This window comes from Egretta garzetta, unplaced genomic scaffold (assembly GCF_000687185.1).
Source record: "Egretta garzetta isolate BGI_Z169 unplaced genomic scaffold, ASM68718v1 scaffold5, whole genome shotgun sequence".
NCBI lineage: Eukaryota > Metazoa > Chordata > Aves > Pelecaniformes > Ardeidae > Egretta > Egretta garzetta.
Genome location: NW_009259707.1, coordinates 416,592 through 439,166, shown reverse-complemented (window position 1 = coordinate 439,166; position 22,575 = coordinate 416,592). Strand labels below are relative to the sequence as shown.

General features: G+C 39.3%; 1 protein-coding gene across 1 annotated transcript in view; it reads left to right on the top strand.

Moving 5' to 3' along the window:
• Positions 1-22,039, top strand: part of RASA3 (RAS p21 protein activator 3) — a 92,671-nt gene extending 70,632 nt beyond the window's left edge. The window contains exons 11-23 of the mRNA XM_035894394.1: positions 1,667-1,781; positions 2,734-2,808; positions 3,330-3,453; positions 4,588-4,694; positions 5,354-5,431; positions 6,337-6,414; positions 6,974-7,047; positions 11,794-11,900; positions 12,856-12,938; positions 16,498-16,709; positions 17,494-17,597; positions 19,406-19,589; positions 20,203-22,039. Coding sequence (XP_035750287.1) covers positions 1,667-1,781; positions 2,734-2,808; positions 3,330-3,453; positions 4,588-4,694; positions 5,354-5,431; positions 6,337-6,414; positions 6,974-7,047; positions 11,794-11,900; positions 12,856-12,938; positions 16,498-16,709; positions 17,494-17,597; positions 19,406-19,589; positions 20,203-20,278 — 1,417 coding nt within the window. The 3' untranslated portion in view covers positions 20,279-22,039. The remainder of the gene's footprint in view (positions 1-1,666; positions 1,782-2,733; positions 2,809-3,329; positions 3,454-4,587; positions 4,695-5,353; positions 5,432-6,336; positions 6,415-6,973; positions 7,048-11,793; positions 11,901-12,855; positions 12,939-16,497; positions 16,710-17,493; positions 17,598-19,405; positions 19,590-20,202) is intronic.
• The last annotated feature ends 536 nt before the right edge of the window (positions 22,040-22,575 follow it).

The window sequence follows — 22,575 nt, the reverse complement described above, 5'->3', positions numbered from 1 at the left end:
TTTCAGCTTTATAGTGTACTAATAACTCATCTAGTGCTGAGTAAAAGTGTTTGTTGAATTTCTGCAAAACAAAAAGCAAGTTTCTTCCTAATCATGAATATTTAAGGCAAGCTGTGTCTCTCGTCTTTCCAATTAGAGGGCTGAGGAACAAAGATGGTATTGGATCTGGCAGTGGATAGCAGAAAACAAAATCTTTTTTCTTACAAGTCCCTTGTTTGACTTACTGGTATGCTGACAGTTTAGTAGTGTAAGATCTAGTATTCACACCAGGCAGGTCGTGAAGAACGTTTGTTGCCACAAGCCTATAGGCACGAGCCTATGTAGTCATGCTCTTGACTTGACAGTAAAGAGACAATTGGGAGTCAAGGGGAATGGCAGATACTGACTTTAAAGTAACGGCTTCCTCGGTACAAAATAAAGTCTTTGTGTGGGTTGGCTTTTTTCAGAGTGTCTGAGGGATAGAGTGTTTTCCTTCCTTGTAGGTAGGTGTATTTTTTCTGTGCTGCAGGTTGGCTGAAACAGCTTGGTTGCTGCAGTATGAGGGAATTTGCTGCTCCCTAGTCAGTCGTGTTCCTGTGGTAAAACAGCAGAGATGGTGTTTGTTTCCAAGGCTTTCTGGCCTTTGTAACAAGCAGTGAGCTTACTTTTTTATGAAACAGAATGATGAATCCAGCAAAGTAATTCATCCTGTTATTCACTACTTGTAAATGGGTACAACTGTAGTAAGCTATAAGCAACAGAAAAGACATCGGTGTGTGTACAAGAACATGCAAATAACTTCATATCCAAGTTTGATCTGCTGTCAGTAGGCACAGGTTTTGATCATGTGTGTTGTAGAAGAGATCGTTGATTATGTGCCTATCTCCATAACGTAAATTGATGTACAAGGAATTGCAGGTACAAAATCAGTGTGAAATTACCTGCGTTCTCAAAATGCAAGTAATTCTCAAAATGGAAGTAGTACTAGCAAAAAAAAGTACATGGTAGTGCAGCTTAATGAAGCACAGTGGCCGTATGTCTAGTACCAGAAGAATTCTGTGCAAGTGCCTCATCAGAAAAACGTGAGAGTCTGTGTGGCATCAGCTGTCCACGCAGTTCTCAGGGCAGAATTGGGATCTGCACTGTGTTTAATAGCATTATCACGGGACAGTGCTGTAAGTCACTTAGAAAAGATGGCTATGTCATTCGAGCCGGTGTTTTCATCTGCTTCCCAGCTTACAAATACTTGTTTGTAGAAGGCAGTAGGTTGCGTGTAATGTCCAGTGTTGTTGTGACACTAAAATCACTGCCTCCTTCCCTTGCTCAAATTAACGCTGTTCAGTAGCACGTGAAAGTAGGCGCATTTTTCCCCATTTATATTGTAAACCCCTTTGATTTATGCCTGCGTGTTGCCATGTGTTTGGGTGCTGCACTGAGCACACTGCACTAATACAAAGAAGAAAATCTGTAGTCCCTCTGGACTTACTGTGACTACTGCTTTTCTATTAGAACCTGGAAGTGCACTAAGTACTACATGACTGCATTTAATGACAGGCTGGTGTCAAAGGGAGTTGTTGTTTGTGCATTCAAACTCAGATTTCCGTCACCTTTTCACCGCTTCTTTTATTTCCGTATATTGGCAGTTTATTACAAAGAGACTAAATTACAGAAAATTATTCACTTCCAGAGATCCAAACACCATTTTCAGAGGAAACTCATTAACTTCCAAGTGCATTGACGAGACAATGAAACTGGCAGGGATGCATTATCTGCAAGTTACACTAAAGCCAATTATAGATGAGGTAAGAGAAGTTTAGACTGTTTATTTGATAAAATGTCACTGTAAAAGGCCTTCAGGGAGCAGATACTGTTTATTCCTTACCATTTTAAGATGACTTTGTAGGAATAATGCTTAAGAGCCTATTTCTGCATTAAAATCCTGTGTGTTAGTTTAGCCACAGCTGAGTCAAACAATTCAGAAACAGTTGAATTGTATTAAAGGAAAATGAAAGTTTCCATTTATTTAACTAAATTACTAAATACTTATAACGTTTATTGTTTCTGAGAATTAATAAAGTAATAACTTAGATGAATAAAGAATATATACAGCAGAAAGCTGATGGAAAGCTATAAGTAATACGTTTCATACAGTGGGTGTAAAGGAATAAAATTATTCTTAAATAACTGTGTGTGTGATGCACGCATTGTAACAATGGTTTATTATCTATCCAGTCCAGAATGGTGGGTGTGGGTATTTTAGTGCAGTAATTGGTCAATACTTTCAGACCACAGACTTCCTTTAAATGATTTGGCAGTTTCTTGAGCTGTTGTTTTAATGTTTCAGGAAAAAAAAGTCAAGTTTTTAAAGAATATAGATATACTTTCAAAGTGGACTATTTTGGCAAAATAGGGCTTTTCTTGAGGAGCCTTGCTTGAAAGAGTCTAATGAACAATTCTTCATTTCAGTTGAAGGGGAAAGGGTAGAACAAATCAGTGCTACTTTTTAGAAAAAAAAATCGCATGTAATTTAATTTGCCTTCAGTGCTTTGTCAAAAGAAAAAAATACAGTTTATAAAGTTGACTTTTGCCTTTTACCCCCCAAAAAACTAACAGCTTATGCTTTTTACAAAACTTTTTGAGTTGACTTTTGCCTTTTACCCCCCAAAAAACTGACAGCTTATGCTTTTTACAAAACTTTTTGTTCATGAAGGTAAACTGATATATTAATTGTTCACTTTTTTTTTTTTTCTCTAGATCTGCCAGGTCCATAAACCTTGTGAAATTGATCCTGTGAAATTAAAAGATGGTGAAAACCTGGAAAATAACAGGGTATGCATTAGATTTTGAAGATATAATCTCTGTTTCCACTATCAAGTTTAACTGAGGTCCTCAGATGTTTGATGTTGCAAATAATTTTGTCATTCATTAGAATACACTGGAAGCTTTCTTAACACCACAAACTGTTATAATTGTTTTACAGTGGTTTTACTTCATGTTATAAATACAACATACGTAGAACGTTAATCACTTCTTACCCTGCCCTTGAATACAAGGATAACTTAGCCTGTGACTCTACTGCTGACGTAGAAAATGGTGCTACAAAAAGGAACGATATGCCATACAGCCATATCACCTGATGTCTGTATTTAATAGGAATAATATTTTTACTCTTACCCTTGAATATATGTGTTTACCAAAGAGAGTATCATTCAGTGTGAGATTGTTTTCCAAGTATATAACGTTGAAAGTGAGAATCTTTTAATGATGCCATTATGAATAAAAACAGGAATAATACCGTTTTCCACAGCAGAAAGTGATACTAATTTTGTCATAATCATTGCCTTTTTCAGGAAAATCTGAGGCAATATGTTGATCGCATTTTTACGGTAATTACAAAATCTGGTGTAAGCTGCCCTACAGTGATGTGCGATATTTTCTTTTCACTGAGAGAATCAGCTGCCAAACGTTTTCAAGGTGAGTTTGTACATACTGTTTTATTTTACATCACTGATGGCTTTTAAATGTAGGTGTATTCTAGCAGTCTGCATGATCCATGATGGATTTAGTAATTGAACAGCAGTTTATCCAAAATACCATTTGGAGTGTGTATTAATGCTGGTTTTTCCTTGATTCTTCATTTCACAAAGAATATTGCTTGCAATGATTGTATGAGTTTTCCTTAAACATCTTTCAAAGGAAAACATTATTATGGCATGTATTTATGGTTTCAATATTTGCAAAGTATGCTCAGTTTTCAAATGTTCAGGGTTTTGTCGTGGCTCATTCTACAGGCTCCATGCAGCTGAATTATTTCTGCTCGTATGTCAATCTGTAAAAAAGGCCAATCTATAAATTATTGGAGTCATTGCAAGCTCATTGCCCTAGGAGGCCCATGTGATGCAAAGGTTTTCTGGCTGTCAAGAGACAATTCTTTCCTCTCCCTCCTAGTTGTTCTAGCTCTGTGAGAATGAGCAGGCAATATAAAACCGGAATTGAGCAAAAGAACCAACCTGTGTATTTTCATGAATGGAAGCAGATTATGATAAGGAAGTTTTAGAGAGAGTAGTAAGAGTTCAGCTGTTAAACAATCACTTCATAGTAGAGAAGCTCAAGCAGAAAGCCACTGATGGTGCTGTCGTGCTCTTTATTTTATGTAAAAATAAATAGTTTTCTGTAATTACCAACTGGAATAGATACATTAGGAGTCTGTACAGCACTTGTGCTTGGGCCTATAACTAGATACCTGAGAGTTGGCCTCTGTGCTGAACGTTTTATAAACTATGTAAGTTATTCATCATACTTTAGTTGCATAGGTGGAATAGCAAATGTTTGTATGAATTTCCCTGTACAGTGGAAAAGTGAATGGTGTTCTCCTTGTAGCCTGGGTCATGAACTTTCTTCTTTTTAAAAGGCTGTCATTGACATTTCCTTCATTTGTACTAGTCGATCTCTGGCTCCAAATCCTCCATCATCAGTTAATTTTGTAGCTTGCAAATATGTGTTTCCAGCACATATTTGAGGTAGCTTTCTGAAGGCATTCTGATAATTTCAGAAGGTTTTTAAGGAAGAATTATTGAAATGCTGAGTAGAGGTCTTTTTTTTTAATAGGTGACCTAGATGTGAGGTATACAGCTGTCAGCAGCTTTATTTTCCTGAGATTCTTTGCTCCTGCCATTCTTTCTCCAAACCTCTTTCAGCTTACACCACACCACCCAGTAAGTACGGTATCAATTTTTTCTAGCTATGTGTATGGTTCTGTCACTATAGTCTATCTATTAAGATTCTTTCTTCAGTTAATAGCCTCTAGGAGAAGTACCTCTATTAGTTCAAAGGTCTGCTATGTCTGTCTTGGATACAAAGCATATGTTGAATGACCGTGTATGTGAAGGACTTGGGAGGTATGGGAAGAACAGAGAAAATTAAGGACAAACAAAGTAGATGGTCTAAGCCGCTGTGGAAAAGATGGTCACTGCTTCAATTTTGCCACATTACATCAATGCTGGATCGATTGTCAGCAATGTTGGAAATGTTTTGGATGTTAAGCAACTTATCCAAGACCTTTAGTAGTTGTTCTTATTGGGAGTGGGGAGGACTTGGACAGTCTTCAAGATAGAAATCTCAGTTTTTATTTTGCAAATGATGGCCTTTGGTTCTCCAGAGAGCATTAGGGTAGCTATGAAGCATGATGGCTGAAGAGTCAAAAGCCTTTAAAAAAAGCATCTTTTTTCCTGTAGTGTTTTATTGGGTCTTCCCTAATTTTATGTTACTTTTCTGCAAGATTATTATTTCTGAAATAAGAAAGAAGAAGTGTAGTTTACCGTCCTCTATTCCATATTTTCAATAGCTAGTCCATAAATACTGTTCTCTTTCCTAGGATCCTCAGACTTCTCGAACTTTGACACTTATCTCTAAAACCATTCAAACGCTAGGCAGCCTATCAAAATCTAAATCTGTAAGTATGCCATTTTCATTTAAAGGCTTAATTCAGGAAAGTGATTTTCTTTTTTTTTTTTTTTAATCTTTTATCGCTCATTGCAATTAAGCCTTTAAAATGCATGCGTTGCACTATGCTTATGCAAAACTGGTTATGATTGCTTTGATTATAAGCTTCTCATGCTCACAGGAAAACTAAATCTGTCTTAATCTGAACTAGATTTCAGTAAAGCAAAATTGTGTGACCAACCTAGAAGTCTGTTCCAGGGCTTTTCATTCCTTCCTTCTGGAAGAAAGATAGCGAACAGGAAAACGTGAAGTTTTCTACTTGCCTCTGTAGCAGCTCTACAGGGCTTTACAGATTGTTTCAGCATTTTAAAGCTCAACTGAGAAGAATCGCCCAGCAGGGAGAAGGGCTATGCTTTTCTTTTCATACCAGTTCAGTTTTCTGCCAGTCAGGGGTGAGATTAGATCTAAATGCCCATGCTCTGGAACTTTGATTGAAATAAAACTTGTGTACCTAGGGCACCACACTGCTATATCTGGTGATAGTTCGGGGTCGCTGGTGGTCTAGTTAGGATTCACGCAGGCAACTGTAGATGAATCTGTACCTCAATTACAAATCCTTCAAGACTTCTCTCACGTCTTTTAGGACCAAGATTAAAAGCCAAAGCATGCATGAAGAATGCATTGTTAACTATAATAACTGAACATTTGAAAAGCATTCTGCTACTTATCTGAAATAAAATTTGGTACTACTGAATGTATGCTGTACAACATGAAAGTAGTGCTTTGCTTATTTTACCTCTGGCCAGAAAAAACCCCTTCATATCTGCGATGGCTTGTCTCATGCTCTACTGCTGTTAACAATATTTTCTATATAAACTGTATTATGATATGCGTGGTTTTGGCTTTGTATTTCAGGGCAATTTCAAGGAATCCTACATGGCTACTTTTTATGACTATTTTAATGAGCAGAAATATGCAGATGCAGTAAAAAATGTAAGTAATGCATGTGAATGTTTTGAAAATCCTGCTGTGTTGTTGAAGCTGTTGCTTGGAATCCTAGAATGTAGTACACACTCTTTGTAAACTGGGAAGTGTGTGCTGGAAAAAGCAGACTCCCAATAACTGTAATATTCAAGAAACTTACCAAATTGTGTGCATGTCAATAGCAGAATCTTTTGGGATCTACTTCTACTTAATAATAAGGTTGGATTAATAAACTGCTGCTTAGAGCTTGAGACATGTGCATGCTTCATGGGATGCTGCAGATCTGTGATGAAAATGGCTTAGTCCAAAAGGAAGTGAAAGATATATATAATAAAGGAGAAGCACAAGAAGTGTTGGTCGGTTGCAGTTTTTCTGCTCTAGAGCATTTGTGCTATTTTTAGTTTACAACCCAGGAAACCTCCCAGATTCCTCAAGCTTCTGCCATTACCTTCTGTTTAACTACTTTTACCATATTTTCTTACAGCTCTGTGCTGTACAAGTGTTAAAGATTTTAATTTGGGTAGTGCGGTACTGTCATTTTTATCTGTGCTTTCTGTTCACCTTTTAGTTTCTAGATTTGATTTCCTCTTCGGGAAGGAGAGACCACAAAAGCATAGAACAACCTATATTGCTTAAAGAAGGGTAAGCGTGCATGTGCCACAAAACCCTCTAGAGTGCTTGCTACCATTCTAAGGCAGCTATCTTTTTTTCCCACCACCCATATTCCATCCCTGTGTTCAGAGAATGTAGGAAGATTCTTGTGTTGCTATTTCTACTTTCTGTGGCTGCTATAGCTGATTTTAACATCTTTTCATTTGATTTAAACATCTTAATTTAAGTATGTTTTGAAATAAGGGGAGGAAAAAGAAGACTGTAGAACTTAATTAGCACAGCTAAGACAAAATAAACTTAAATCAGCATTGTGTTAAAATCAGGTTCCATTTTTTTCTGAACTCCAGTGAACAAAAGCTGTAAAATGCCACTGTGAAGGCAGATACTGAATATCTTAGTGAGGGCAAAGCCTGCAAATGGAATTTGCTTTTGTTGCCCTGGAAGACCCATATGCTAATCATTATCATGGCCATTTAAAGGAAAATTTGTGATGCACTTGGAAGAGTTTCTAGTTTTAGTACCTTTCCTTTTTTTCTGGAAGCATGTTCCATGTGCTGTATTAGTTTTAGATACTAATTGTTGACATTTTTTGTGTTACAAAACTGAGTTGTTAAGATCATCCAAGTGCACTGTGGGAACAGCTTCTTTGAGCTGGGAGGAAGAAAGTGAAAATCCAAATTCTTCCTGTCAGAGCTCAGTTAAGCTGAACTGCAGTTCACTTCTCTGATGAGCATCTGTCCTTAGAAGCAAGTTTGTCTTATTTTAATTCTGTACATTTATCATTCTTCTATTTTTGAAATTAAATGTATAGTTTGTAACATTTTCCCTCTAAAACATTATTTTTTTCTGCCTCTGTCTTTCTTTTGCTCCTGTCTGATTTTTTTCTGTCTTTTACAACCCAGGAAACCTCCCAGATTCCTCAAGCTTCTGCCATTACCTTCTGTTTAACTACTTTTACCATATTTTCTTACAGCTCTGTGCTGTACAAGTGTTAAAGATTTTAATTTGGGTAGTGCGGTACTGTCATTTTTATCTGTGCTTTCTGTTCACCTTTTAGTTTCTAGATTTGATTTCCTCTTCGGGAAGGAGAGACCACAAAAGCATAGAACAACCTATATTGCTTAAAGAAGGGTAAGCGTGCATGTGCCACAAAACCCTCTAGAGTGCTTGCTACCATTCTAAGGCAGCTATCTTTTTTTCCCACCACCCATATTCCATCCCTGTGTTCAGAGAATGTAGGAAGATTCTTGTGTTGCTATTTCTACTTTCTGTGGCTGCTATAGCTGATTTTAACATCTTTTCATTTGATTTAAACATCTTAATTTAAGTATGTTTTGAAATAAGGGGAGGAAAAAGAAGACTGTAGAACTTAATTAGCACAGCTAAGACAAAATAAACTTAAATCAGCATTGTGTTAAAATCAAGTTCCATTTTTTTTCTGAACTCCAGTGAACAAAAGCTGTAAAATGCCACTGTGAAGGCAGATACTGAATATCTTAGTGAGGGCAAAGCCTGCAAATGGAATTTGCTTTTGTTGCCCTGGAAGACCCATATGCTAATCATTATCATGGCCATTTAAAGGAAAATTTGTGATGCACTTGGAAGAGTTTCTAGTTTTAGTACCTTTCCTTTTTTTCTGGAAGCATGTTCCATGTGCTGTATTAGTTTTAGATACTAATTGTTGACATTTTTTGTGTTACAAAACTGAGTTGTTAAGATCATCCAAGTGCACTGTGGGAACAGCTTCTTTGAGCTGGGAGGAAGAAAGTGAAAATCCAAATTCTTCCTGTCAGAGCTCAGTTAAGCTGAACTGCAGTTCACTTCTCTGATGAGCATCTGTCCTTAGAAGCAAGTTTGTCTTATTTTAATTCTGTACATTTATCATTCTTCTATTTTTGAAATTAAATGTATAGTTTGTAACATTTTCCCTCTAAAACATTATTTTTTTCTGCCTCTGTCTTTCTTTTGCTCCTGTCTGATTTTTTTCTGTCTTTTCTTGCTCGGCCTGTGGCTGCTGTTGTAAGGACTCTTAAACTAACAGTAAAGAAAGTTGATGGTAATAGTTCATGCAGGTAAGATGGTAGGGGCAGTTGGCGCTTTGCTGTAGCTACCGGCTGACAGCATGTCCTTCTGTCGCAGCAATAGACTTGTCTGACTTAACTTTGGGGAGGGAGTACTTTGTTTAACAATCATGAAATGCCTGTGTAAACCCAGCAGAGAACATTTTGTTACCTATTTCTTGATGTTCACCGACTTTTTTTTTTTTTTTTCCCTTCCTCAAAATAAAAATGTGTTGTAAATAGAGAATAAAGGACTTTTATCTGTAGGCAGAGGCTCCAACAAGCACGGAGATTTGCTTAGTATTCAGTGTCTGGATCCCAGTGAACTCACTGGAAGTGATTAAGAAGTTTTCTAGGCACTTCTTAAGTAGCATTCACAGAAATTGTTCTCAAGGTTAAGGAGTGGCCTTCAGCTGCCTATTTTTCTTGACATTTTGCATTATTGCCATGTTGTATCATGGGGAGCAGGTGGGCATTTTCACAGCCTTTGATTTGTTTCTTGGCCAGATTGCTTGGCTGGTGGTTAGTGGGGTTTCTGTTTGCCTTTGCAATGTTTTTGTTTGCTTTTGGTTTTTTAATCTATCTTTGCTTATATTAAGAGTATTTAGATGGAAAGCTGTAGCATATGTACTTTTGAATGAATGTACAGTACCAAAGATTGGTCATTGGCACTTGGCTTTGCAGGCATTGATCATGCCATCGCTGTTTTAACAGCTGTCTGCCTGGTTCTTTCCAAAAGGAAGAGAATTAAAAGCAGAACTAGTCCTGCCATTCTTGTAGGTGAAAGGGGCTGATGCTTCCAAGCAAGGCTAAGGCAGATTCAAACTCAGGCCTACCATAAATGTGAGAAGAAACAGTATCTTGAACCACCCAGCACTGGAATGGGTTTCATCTTGGACTTCTTTTCCCTTTGTGCCTCTGACCATTTGCTCTGACTTCTCACACATTCTGTGAATATTAGAAACAAAGAAATCCGTTATAATCACAATATAACTTCCTGTGGCTTTGAATGCTTGTCACCTGTCTGTGGGAAATAAATGCACATTCTTCCCTTGGCTATTTCAGCCGTGAAGAATTGAATTAGAAATGTGCTCTTAGCTCTGCTGTATGGAGTTTGCATTTTTTAAAGAGGGAGGCTCTATGGGAGTTTGCAGTTTTAAGTCACCTTTTAAATGTTGGCATGAGAAGGAAGAGAAGCTAACTTGAAGAGCATATTGTCCAGGCCAAGGTGCTTTTCCCTTTAAATTTGCCTTAACCTTGAAACATGAAGACTGTCGGCAGTGGGCCTGGTTATTGCCTGAATCACATGGTTTTATTAAATATTTCTAAAGTAATCCAAGAAAAAGGACCAAGACCATTTTAAGAATGAGAGGTGTGTAACTATAACGGGTTTAAAAAAACCCTGTTGCCCTATACAGTCCTTGTCTGCTTTTGTCCACACAACTTGGAATGGGCAGCAGGCACCACCCCAGCTGGTAACAAAAGAGAGAAAGTCTGAAGGAACTTGGGTTTCTGTTTGAGCTTTAAACAGACCTGCAGTTCGGTTGGATGCAATGTAGTTGTTTCTGACTGAAGAAGATACCAGAAGCAAGAAACACTGTTAGCTGTTCTAAGCATTTTAGCCGTGCTATTGCAAATCTTCAACCAAATCATTCGCTGTTCTCTCTGTGTGCTCTTTGTGCTGTGTAGTGCCTTCCTACTTGATAAAAACTACTCTGTAGTAAGTAGTTTTTACTGGCTTCATTATACAATTCTGTATTTGGCACAATAGTGTAATGTGTAGAGTAGCTTGCTACTGCGTATGCATACACATTTTTTTCCACCAGAAGTAATGCTGAGGAGTATGAAGTCACTAGGGTTTCCAAAATCACCTTGAAGCTTTTGGATTGATTTAGTGTTTAGGAAGGTGGTGGATGCATCGTAGTTTCTTGTAAGCTAATTCAAGTTTAAAATTAATTAAAACTGACAACTCACTAAATGAATGCCCCTCCTCTGCCAAAAAAAGGAGGGAAGGGGGGTTTCTAGCTTTCAGTCATCAGATTACTTTATACGTTACTGAAAATGCATTTCCAACTGCAACATCAATGTGCAATTGCAATTGGAGCTGTGGAACATCCAGATTTTGTTTCTAGAGCTTGAGAGCAACTAAAGCATGTAAGGGTACAGTCCCTGTGCTCCAGAGCCCTTATAGCTGCCTTTTAATTATTAAACATACTCTAAACCTTTTGAGCTTTCTCACAGCTTTAAAAAAAAAATTAAAAAGCTTGTAGCGTTAACAGGTCAAGCTTAGCAAAGCAGTACTAACCACGTTCTGCCCTTTCTGCTGTAGTAGGAAACCATTTAGCTGGATTTGTAACTGAGGAAAGGACACAAGCTGCAGTTCAGCTAACTAACTAGAGCCCCTATGGACACTACAAGTCAAGCTAAATGTCTTGCCCTTTATCTAGATCTGGAAAAAGGGCAGGGTTAACTAACAGATGCACTAAACCTATCCAAATGTGACTTCCCTTTCCTTGTCAAGACAAGGCCTCAATAATTAGAAAATACCGTGTGTCCCCTCCTAAAGCTTCACAAGTGCCACCATGTGTGTGTGTATATATATGTATATATGTATAAAACTATATACATAAATACATATGTTACATGTATGCGTATATTTATATGCATGTATATATGAAAAGTGGTGTATTGTAACAACTGTTGTCCTGTTTACTAGGTTCATGATCAAGAGAGCACAAGGAAGAAAACGATTTGGTATGAAAAACTTCAAGAAGAGGTGGTTTCGCCTGACAAACCATGAGTTTACCTATCAGAAAAGCAAAGGTAAAATAGGTTTGCCAGTCTTTTTTTGATACATTAAAGCAAAGATTAAATGTAAGGACTGTGTAAGAACAGAAGACTGAGATCTAGATTTGTAACTGAAGAAGGCACAGTGCGGGCAAGTCTGTCAGCCTGTATGTTCTTGCCCTTTTTTTAGTATGTCTATACTGACTGTTAGAGAAGCTTCTTGGATAGCAGAGTACCCTATAAATTAGAAGAATATTTGATAATATTTGTCTAATATCAGCTATCAATGTCATCTGTAGGTTTCACAGTTATGTAGTAGATTGTCCAGGGGAACAGAACTCAGGATACAAATACCTTACGCTGGTATTTGGGTTTGTATTGAACATTCTCAGATGCATCTCAGCTTGTTCTCATAAATTCTGTAGGATTGGCACAACTGGCTGCAGTAGGCAGAGATTTGCCTGCAAGCTTTGAACTTGCAAAAATGTGTTATGTTGCCTAATATCAAGGAATTTGCTTTTGGCAAATTGTTCCTGTCTGTTCAGTAGTACACAACAAATACCGCTTCCTTCCATCATATAAATACATGAGGAGTGAGAAAGATAAGGAAACATGTCCAGATCATGCCAGTCATCATTTCATTTCACACTCAACTTTGAGACCTTACGTCATCACCATCAGCCTAGTTCAGTTGAGCTGACAGGAATGATTTCTTTCATTGTCACCTTCTCAGGAAATATACTGTGTCCTGCTGCAGTACTCAGTTTCTAAAAGGTCTGCTAGCGTAACATAGTGCAGCTAAAAGCAGAAATGAACTTAAGATAATATTTAAGGACCATGCTAGTAAATCCCTGCTGAGAGGAAAATTATTTTTTCTTGTGCAGTCAAAATGATCTTCAAAGGAACTGAATCAGCCCTTAGAGCAAGGGCAGAGGGTGCAGCCAAGTTGTGAATAAGTTGCTCAGTATCTCTGTGTGTGTGTGTTCTGCAGGTGATCACCCTCTGTGTAGCATTCCAATTGAAAATATTTTGGCAGTGGAAAGGCTGGAGGAGGAATCCTTTAAAATGAAAAATGTAAGTAGGTCATCTTCATTAATTTACTCGTTAGGCTGGTCTAGATCCACCAGCCTAATCGCCTTTTTCCCTTTTGTAACCTGGATTGGGTTTCTGTTGAAAGATGTACAACCACAGCTGCTTGTTCTGTATATAGTAGCAGGAGTTTCCAAAAGTACAGCCCATTCAGATTCTTAACAGTCAGCAGTCTTTGGGTTTCGTGATCTGCAGCACACTCAGTACTGACCACTGCTGATCAGCTGTCTGGGCTCCATAATGTCAGACACAGGTAAGATAATCAAGTCCCTGCCCTTTCTGTCAGACCTCTCCGTTGGGAAGGAACGGGCTGCTTATAATTGTGAAGGATCGCATCATCTTTCTGAGCTATCCGGGTTTCTTTATTGGTTAATGAAAGTGCATATATATTTGGGTTAGGTCATGTGCCAAAAGAACGTCTGTGCTGTGCCAGTATGGTTTAGCATTTTGATTGCCGCAGTAGGGAATAAAATACAGCTGTATTTCTCATGCATGGAACACTACTGCCAACTTCTGTATGCAAGACATACCATCCATTGTGTAAGAATGGTTCTTAGACATGATCAGTTTAGGTGATGTTGGGAGCCTTTTTCGTACTCTTCTGCCTGAAAAGCTGAGTACAGTCCTTAAAAAGTTTTATTTAAAAATAAACAAAAAAAACCATCTCAGTGTTTTCCAGTTGAAACACACATCTACTACAGACTTCTTCATACACATAAATAGTTACGACTTCTGGCTTTTCTGCCTTTAAGTTTTTCCTGCCATCTACACTGCTTGTGGACACCATGCAGGGCAGTGCTCAAACCTGCCCTAGATGTTAGGTTCCTCAAACAGCACTTTGTTGAAGTGAAATACAATGCTTGACTCCAGTATTTTCTCCTGTTTCAAGTATTATTTTGGTAGCGTATCTCTCTCAGTTAAAAGGTGGAATAAGTTTCAGTTCACTTGCTTCTAGAGCACATCTTCATTGTACTGTAGCTGGCTCTGGTGTTTATAACTCATGTTAATTCATAGGCAAAAGCAACCAAGCTGCAAAATAATTCTCAGGCTATCAGAAGGCAGCTGTAACATGTGATGAACTGTTGCCAACTGAACTCTGCAAAATAACCTGATTGAACTAAAAGTAGCTGCACAGTTGAGATAAAACTTACTGCGTATTGAGAGGAGCTGAGCTATAATTCTGACCAACTCTTCAGTGACAGCAGTCTTTAACTTCGGCTGAGTCTACTGGGCTACAATGCATCCAAAATACCCCTTAATTGTCAAGATTTATTACAGGAAAAATATCCTTTTATTGTTAACATCAGAAACTGTGGACTGTTTTGGTTGCTTAAATTCAGTTTTACCTAGGAAACGAAGGTTACTACATCCATTCTGGACAGTAAGGTTGAGAGTCTTTCCATGAGCAGCAGAAAATACGATTATCACCTTCCTGTGCTAATATATTCCTATTTATCTTGCCATGCATAAATAGAATACTGCAGCAAGAACAGAATTCTCAGAACACCACAGCAGATGTATTTGTGATGGATATTCCATAATAGTGGCAAAGTGCAATTAAAGATCCACCTTTTCAATAAATACTGTCTACATATCTGTGCTCTGAATTGCACCAAGTGTGTCTTCCTCACTCCTGATAAATCTGCCTGTCTGGCAGTAAGGCCAGTAGCCTTCACCTTCCTTAAGCACAGTTTGGAGGGTGTGGAGGTGGCTTTAAGTTCTGTTCAGGTCTTGTGCGTTGTTTGAGAAGCAACTGGTGGTTTTGGTAGTGTAAAGGTCTTGCAGCCACTTGAAATTCTTGGCTTAGTTGTGGGCTTCTCAGTAACAGTTGCCATATGTTAGTTCACTTGGGTTGGTATCCCCTTACACAAAGCCATACTCCTTAAATCTGTTCCTTTGTTGTAATGCAGAAGGTTCCATTTACCCCAGCAGTACATTAAAATTCTTTTCCCTGTAGTTCTGTGTTAATGGAGGGTTGAGCTGCATGCTCCTGTCTTCCTCATTCCTTTCTTCCCTATTCCCCAAACTCAAATCGCCAGTTTTGTCCTGAAAAGTTTTATTAAAAGCACTGTATTTTGTATTTTGGCAGTGCTGTATTGTATATATATTGTACTGTATATTTGGCAGTACACTGTATTGTGTATTTTGGCAGTGCTGGACTGATCACACTAGCAGCTCCTGCACTGCTCTTGTATGTTTCACCTTCCTAATTATTGTCTGACATCTATAAGGGTACTAAATCCAGGGGAATGACTGCTGGAGATTTCTCTTTCCTGTTAGAAGAGACATTGTAATTAAAAAAACTTGTTCATTCACAAATTAGCAAGTATATTTGCAAGCTGCTTTAAAGGATGTGCACCTAAAAGCATCACAAGGAAGAAGAGATTGTGCCTGGTGCCAGTCTACAATGTTCTCCTGACCAGCTGGGTGAAGAACTCAGACCAATGTTTCAGGTCTTTATAGACAAAAGTGAATTTCAGTTTTGGGTGGGGTTTTGGAATATTTTGGTGGCTTTTTTTTTTAACGCCTCTGTTTTTCTTTTTAAAGTAGCACAGAGAAAACAGCTGTTTGGAAAATAATATTCCACAGGATATGGGCAGTGTAATGTCTAATGATTTGAATTATCAAATGAAGAAGTAGATGGGGGAAGGATAATTTAGGAATACCCAAGAGAGAGAGGAAAACCCATTAAAATTAGGTATTTGCAGAAGCTAGAGGAAATGAAGATGGTTGACATTTGCCTTTCCAAAATTTGCAGTTGAGATCACAAACTTGAGCTTAGTTATCTTCAGTGTGTGATCAGTATAATCAAGCAATAAGGCTGTGCATCATAAACTTGCTTCTTCGAGAGGAGGAAAATAAATGCAATTGTGCCATTTTAGGTTGCAAGCTGTTTTGAATAGGCAGGAGAGATCTAGTTTAGATTTTCAGTGCCCGAGCCGTAATGCAGCCCGAGCGTGTAATTATTTGAACCACTCTATGGAAATTAAAGAGAAACTATATTGCTGTGATTTGTTAATAGCAGCTATAAGTTGGGTGCAGAAGCATGGAAGTTATTAAAAGGAAAGAGTCATGCTGAAATAGGTGTTCAAAAGAGTAGTGATAAGGCAGTATTAAAGCAAAGCTATCTCCGAGGCTGGATCCAAACTCTCGTTTTTCTCCTTTCTGCCCCCTGCTGACTAGCATTTCCTTTCAGCCCTGTGTTGGGTCCCTCTGTCAGCCTTCCAAAACTTGGAGGTGCAGCATTACTAAAATCGCATCCCTGAGGCTGACGACAAATCTTGTTGAGGCCCAACCAGCAAGTTGATATTAGCTGTTTGTAAATAATCTCCTACAGGAACAGTATCTTACTCCCTGTACCAGGTGAAAGGTCTTGTTGTTTTAAGGGCACATTTGCTGCTTGGTTTTGTGTTGAAATGTATTTATTGGTGCATTCTTTTAGTATGCTGTGGTTTTCCTTTAATAAATTGTCAGTCTGAGCCTAGTCTTAGGTTCACCGACTCATTCTGGTGGTTTATTCTGTGGCTTATTTCCTTATTTGCAGATGTTCCAGGTGATCCAGCCTGAAAGAAGAGTCCTGTATATCCAAGCAAATAACTGTGTGGAGGCTAAGGACTGGATTGATATCCTCACCAAAGTTAGCCAGTGCAACAAGAAGCGCCTCACAGTCTACCATCCCTCTGCCTATCTTAATGGCCACTGGCTTTGCTGTAAAGCTACTGCGGATAATACTCCTGGCTGCACACCCTGCACAGGGTAAGAATTGGTAACATGCTGTTGGTCTAGGTATTGCCAGGGGTATGTGCATCTCTGTGGCGTGACTCGCAGGTACGCAGTTACCAAGATCATCTGCCAGGTGCGCAGGCATCGTGGTGTTTTCAGAGGCCATCTTTATTGCTATTTCTGATACTGTCAATATCTGCACATCTTGATCAAAATGTTGCAATTTTTAGAGTTCAAGACATTGATAGGAGTTGACTGTGGGATAAGATGCTTTGGTTCTGATCATCTGTCATTAGTGAAAATGTCAGAAATCCCTTCAACGTCCTGTTTGTAAATTCCTGAAACAGACAATCGTCTGCTTCTAGATTTAATTCTAAACTGATCTTTTCCTAAGGGGCCCAGTCATGCTCATTGTTAAATGAAGAGGTTCTGTACTGTCTGGTTCATCTAAAATGAGAGAAGCAACAAGTCTGTAGTGGTAGTTAGTCTCAGAAAATAAGGCCTGGGTGGTTGGGCGTTCAGTGCTTTGGCTCCTCCATCTGGTTATAGTAGACTAATTCACCAAAATGTCTGGATACTGATTCAGTCCTCTCTTTCAAGTGAGGGTGAAAGCATGCTAGATAAATCTAAGCATAAAGAAGTTTGAACTTGTCTACTTTTTTCTTTTGGGGAAAAACAGGAAGTTTTGAGCTCCATTACATAAAATCTGTTGGCTTTCATGAGGACTCGCTTTTACTTTCATCCTCGTTAAGTGCTTTTTGTGCCATAATACACTGTTTAGCATGTAACTTCTGCCTCTCTTCCTGATGCCTTACAGAGGCCTGCCAGCAAATATACCACTGGATATAGATGGAGATAGAGAAACTGAGCGCATCTACTCTCTTTTCAACTTGTATATGCCAAAATTGGAGAAAATGCAAGGTGAGGATGAAAGATTGTTGCATCTCCAGTACACTCAGCAAGGCAAAAATACCTGTGAAAAATCGTATGTGCTAGCTAGACCGGCCTTGGGAATCACATCCTAGAACACAGTGGCCATTATTTAACTTGTTTCCCCTTCTGCTGTCTTGAGGCAGTTGTGTGAGTTATTTTTGGTGCAGTGTGCAGTCTCATAGTCTGTACAAAGTTCTTTGCATAATAAACAGTTGTTTGAAATACGGTCTTAACCACAGCATCCTAAAATAGCATAGGCACAGAGCATTGCTTGGATGCTCTGAATTGACAAATCAGAGCACGCACTAAACCAGAAGTTTACTGATCCTGAAAAGAAGCACCGGCAAAGTTGAGGTTTCAGTGGAACATGGTTTTGTATTACCAGAAGTCATGTGCACATTCCCTGATTCAGATCCCAAGAACAGGCTGGATACAATGGTTTCTCAGGAAGGCTCTTTTGGAACTATCAGCGTAAGATGACCTGTAGATGTCTGTAAAATGCTGAAAAGTGAAGTTTGGGCTAGGAAACCCTCAGCTCCTGAGGGGAGCAGAGATGTGGCATGAAGGATTACAGAAAGAAGAGGCAGCAGAGGAAGTTAGTACTAGTGGGCATGCCAAGAAGAGTATCCGGTGTACATGGTGCCAGACTTGAAATCCCAATTTAGCACAAGGAGTGGCAGGGAAGCCTTCACTGTGGCACTGATCTTTAAATAGGACTTTATTTTATAATATGAGATAAGCCAGTGGTGTCAAACACACAGATTGGAAAGCACTTTAATCCATTCCTGGCTGCCATGCAATTGCAAACTTAAGATCCCCACCACTTCCGAGCTGTCTGAACCAATGCCCAGCTCTACCCTGTTCCGAATCCTCAGTGCCAGAGCCAGCATCGAGTTTCAGTGTCGGGGAAAAGGACGCAGGTTTGGCGCAGACAGCGCAGCAAGGGAAAGGTAACTCTAAAGCTGAGGCTGAGACAGCAGCAAAGCTAGAAAGCTAGGGAAAAATAGAAACAAAGTAAAATATTCTCTGTCCCCTTCTAATACACTCAGCTACAACGCAGAAGTAGATCCCATGATGAACATGTTGCAAATGTTCATGTGTACTCAGCATCCTGATCTCTTAGCAGGAAGGCTCCCTGGCAAGATAGGAAGGTAGTATGACTTGGACCTTCTTAGGTTATGTCCTTAAGCAGGAAGCCAGGCAGTAGTCGTGACATATTCTGCTTATGCTTACTGAATGAATCTTTTAGGGGTAACGTGGTAAAACATCTTATGCGACTGCTTCAACCTGTAATTGTTTTGAATTCAGTCTGTTAATGCAGTGCTGTACTTGCTGCCCAGCTGCTGCTTGGGGATAGAACCTGTCCTTCGGACAAATGAATACTTGACTTCACACAGGCCAACACTGCAGCACAGTGGCAGAGTTAGGCCTGTGGCAGAGTTCCCAAAGTGTGCGCATGGGATATTGCCAGTGGTAACTGAGATGAAAGCATTGCCTGCGCAGCAAAGGACAGCTTCACACCAAGCCAGGAGCAGCTGCCAGGCTCGCTGCCTTTTCCTTATGAGACGAGGAGGAGGGAACAGGCATGGGACAGCCTCTGTGCCTACCAACAGCCCAGGAAAAGGACAGGGAACTGCTCCTTCTGCTGTTGCTGTCAGCCACAGTTCTGTGGTGATCATACAGAAGCAAACCAAGGAACCGTATGAACCCCAGACTGAGTATTTTTAGTCTGCTTGTCTTGCTTTTCTTCCTCTGCCTGATACCTGTTCCCATACTTTATTTTTTTTTTTCCCCAGAGGCCTGTGGCAGCAAATCTGTGTATGATGGACCTGAAGAGGAAGAATATTCTACATTCATCATTGATGACCCTAAGGAGACATATAAAACACTAAAGCTGATTATTGAAGGTGTTGGAACTTTAGAGCAGGAGCATGCTCAATATAAGAGGGATAAATTTAAGAAGACAAAATATGGAAGCCAGTAAGTATAATGGTGTATCCAAACAGGGGGACGGTCCTGGGAAATGGTATTTCCCTCGCTTGTGTTCTGGCCTTCACCCTATTCATGTTCAAAAAAGATCCTGCAAATACATACAAGTAGGATTGTGACATAGGATTGATATCACAATCTTTTAAAGGACTGTAAGGAATTTTTAAATGCTTATTTTTAATGCAATTTCATTCATAAAAATAAGCATGGGGTTCATTTTGGTTTTTGGGGGGTTTGGGATTTTTTTGTTTATTTTTTTTTTAAATTTTGAACCTGTGCTCGTGGAATGAGCAGTAAATACCAGCTCATTTTAGGGTGTTGGTTTAAAAACTAGAAGAGTGGCTGATACAGCCACATGACTGTATTTTGTGCCCACATGAATAAAGGAGCATTCTGCACACGGCTGACAAAAAAGAGGATCAATTCAATCAGTCCGTTCTTCCAGTTCAAGTAAGGTCCAGTATTATCATTACAATTACAGCTTTGAAAATCAAACTTAGGGAAAAGGTTTTGTCTGTTCACTTTCCGTTCTGACATTTTGATGTCCTGACAGAAAATTCTACGTATAGTACTTTCTCCTCTTTTTTCTTTTCTTTTCTTTTAGAGAACATCCCATTGGTGACAAGAGCTTCCAGACGTACATCAGGCAGCAGTCAGAGATCTCCGCACATTCCATATGAAGTGCAAAGGAAATCACAGGGCAGTGCTGAAGGGTCGATCAGTGAAGCTAAATAGCAAAACAAAAGGGAAGCCACACATGTAGCAAAATGTATGGATAAGTGTCAAGCTTACAAACTTTGAGACTTGCTAAACATATTCTCTTTTCAAGAAACTGTTATAATGGTTGCTATGCACTTTATTCATCTGGTTATTGACAGATGATAAAACTCTGCCTTCTAGGCAGTTGTTGTCATGTGTATTTTTAAATTTGCTTTGGTTTCTTGGAATCTAGTGATCAGTTCAATGATCGAGGTGTGTGGACTTCATCTTGACAACTCCAATGCAATTCCTTATGTTTCGGAAACCAAGCATGCTGCTAATACGCAGCATTTTCTAGAGCAGTTCTTTGTTACTGTTTTTTGTTCCTGATTAATGTATATTATGTCACACCCCTGCGTGCTCTCTTAGGAAAAGCTTAGTAACACTTTACCTTTAATGCCTGCATTTAGAAAAGAAGCAGAGAAAAAACCCTCTGGTGTGATCTCGTGTGTTGTAGCTTGTATTCCGAGCAGGCCGAGGAGCAGGCCTTTTGTTTTTACAGCAGCATAATTTTTGCTAAATGTGCACAGTTTTTAATAGAAATCCAGATCTGAATGGTACTCTTTGATATTTTTGAGATACAAAGTCATTTCTCCAGACGCGTTCAGCAGACTTCGGTTTTGAAGATGCAATCTCAGCGGTATGATAGAACTGACTCTCATAAACATGAGTAAGAAGTGAACTTATGTCAAAGCTACACGTCTCTCTTATGCAGTCCAGTGAATGGTAATCTTTGAAAGCCTGTCAGCTGAAAGGCAAGGTAAGCTGATTTCGGTGACCTTCTACCACCACAGCGAGAAGGACGAAGAGACTACGAGTTGGGCAGCTGAGACACACTGACTCCCAGGCACAAAAGCTGGGAGGGGTTCTCTCTGAAACAAGATGGGTTTTCTCTGAAAGGATGTTTAAGCACTGGAGTCCATGCTATCCTAGTACCACTTGCTTGTCTGGAAAATAGATTTCTACTTTTCCAAAAATGTTTTTAAATACTTTTTTAAAAAGACTTGTTAAAGGATATTTAGTATATTAACACGCATAATGGTAACTTGTTAATATTCTGAGTGTAGTGAAAATGGAATGAGCTGTGTATCTCACTAATACCAACAAAAGTCATTAAGGAGGGGAATAAAGATCTGCTAAATATAAGATATATATTTATGTATGCTGTTTAGTTGTACACCATAACTTTCCTCTGTATAAAGGTCTGATTTACAAACATCTGGTTTTGATGGCACGGAAGCCTGCATGGCGGACTTTAAGCTTCTGTGGGGTAGAAGCTAGTGTTGGCTTTAAGCTGAATTGAACAGAAAGCATTGAACTGTCAGTTTAATGTGAAGATATCTGTATCTTTGCTTAAAGCGTAACAGAGTAACTCTTAACTGTGTCCTCATTGCGTCTGACATGATTTAAGATGGCTGAAGTACTTGGAATGCTTCTGTTTTGTTAGTGATGCTCTTAGGAAGGAGGTTTTCTTTTTGTTTGAGTATATAGTAGACCACCTCCTAGTAGATGATAAATGATCTTTTATTCATCTTCACCCAGCAGACTGGGGAAAGGGAAGTAATGAAGCATTGCAGAGATGCATTTTGGACTCCAAGCTTTTAGCTGCCATGAACTGCAATTTTTAACATGTATTTGTAACTTAATATTGTTTATAAAATACTAATGACCTGTAATGTGTGTTCTACTTGCCAATTAAAAGACACGTTTTATTTCTGAAAACTGTGCACACATTTGGAGTCTGTTTAGATTCACAGTGGCCATCGGGGTGCCTGTTGCCCGACCATCTGCTGTTCAGAGTTCGACCATGGATGGAGGTCCTTGTGAGTGTAAACCAATCTTTCGTGGGGCTGCTGCGTCCCATCCTCGCTCCTCCTCCCATCCCCACCCCTTTCCTTGGGTCAGCACTGCACCCCTGGGATGCTGCAGTGAGCCGCATTGGGCACCTGAGCCAGCCACAAACTACTCTAGCAAAGATACCACTCAGCTAGATCAGCCTTTTGAACTGGTTCCTTGTGTTATCACACAGCTGTTGCTGCTGCGAGGGAGGGGTGAGCCCATGCTGAAAGGAGAGGAGGAAGGAGTTGAGAGCACAGCGCCCTGCGTGTAGGTTGGCTCGTGGCCCTGGGGAGCCAACACCCTTCTGAATGGGACCTGTTCTGTGGCAAAACCTTGGGCCTGCTGAGGTTTGTGCAAGTCAGTCTGCTGCAGCTGCTTA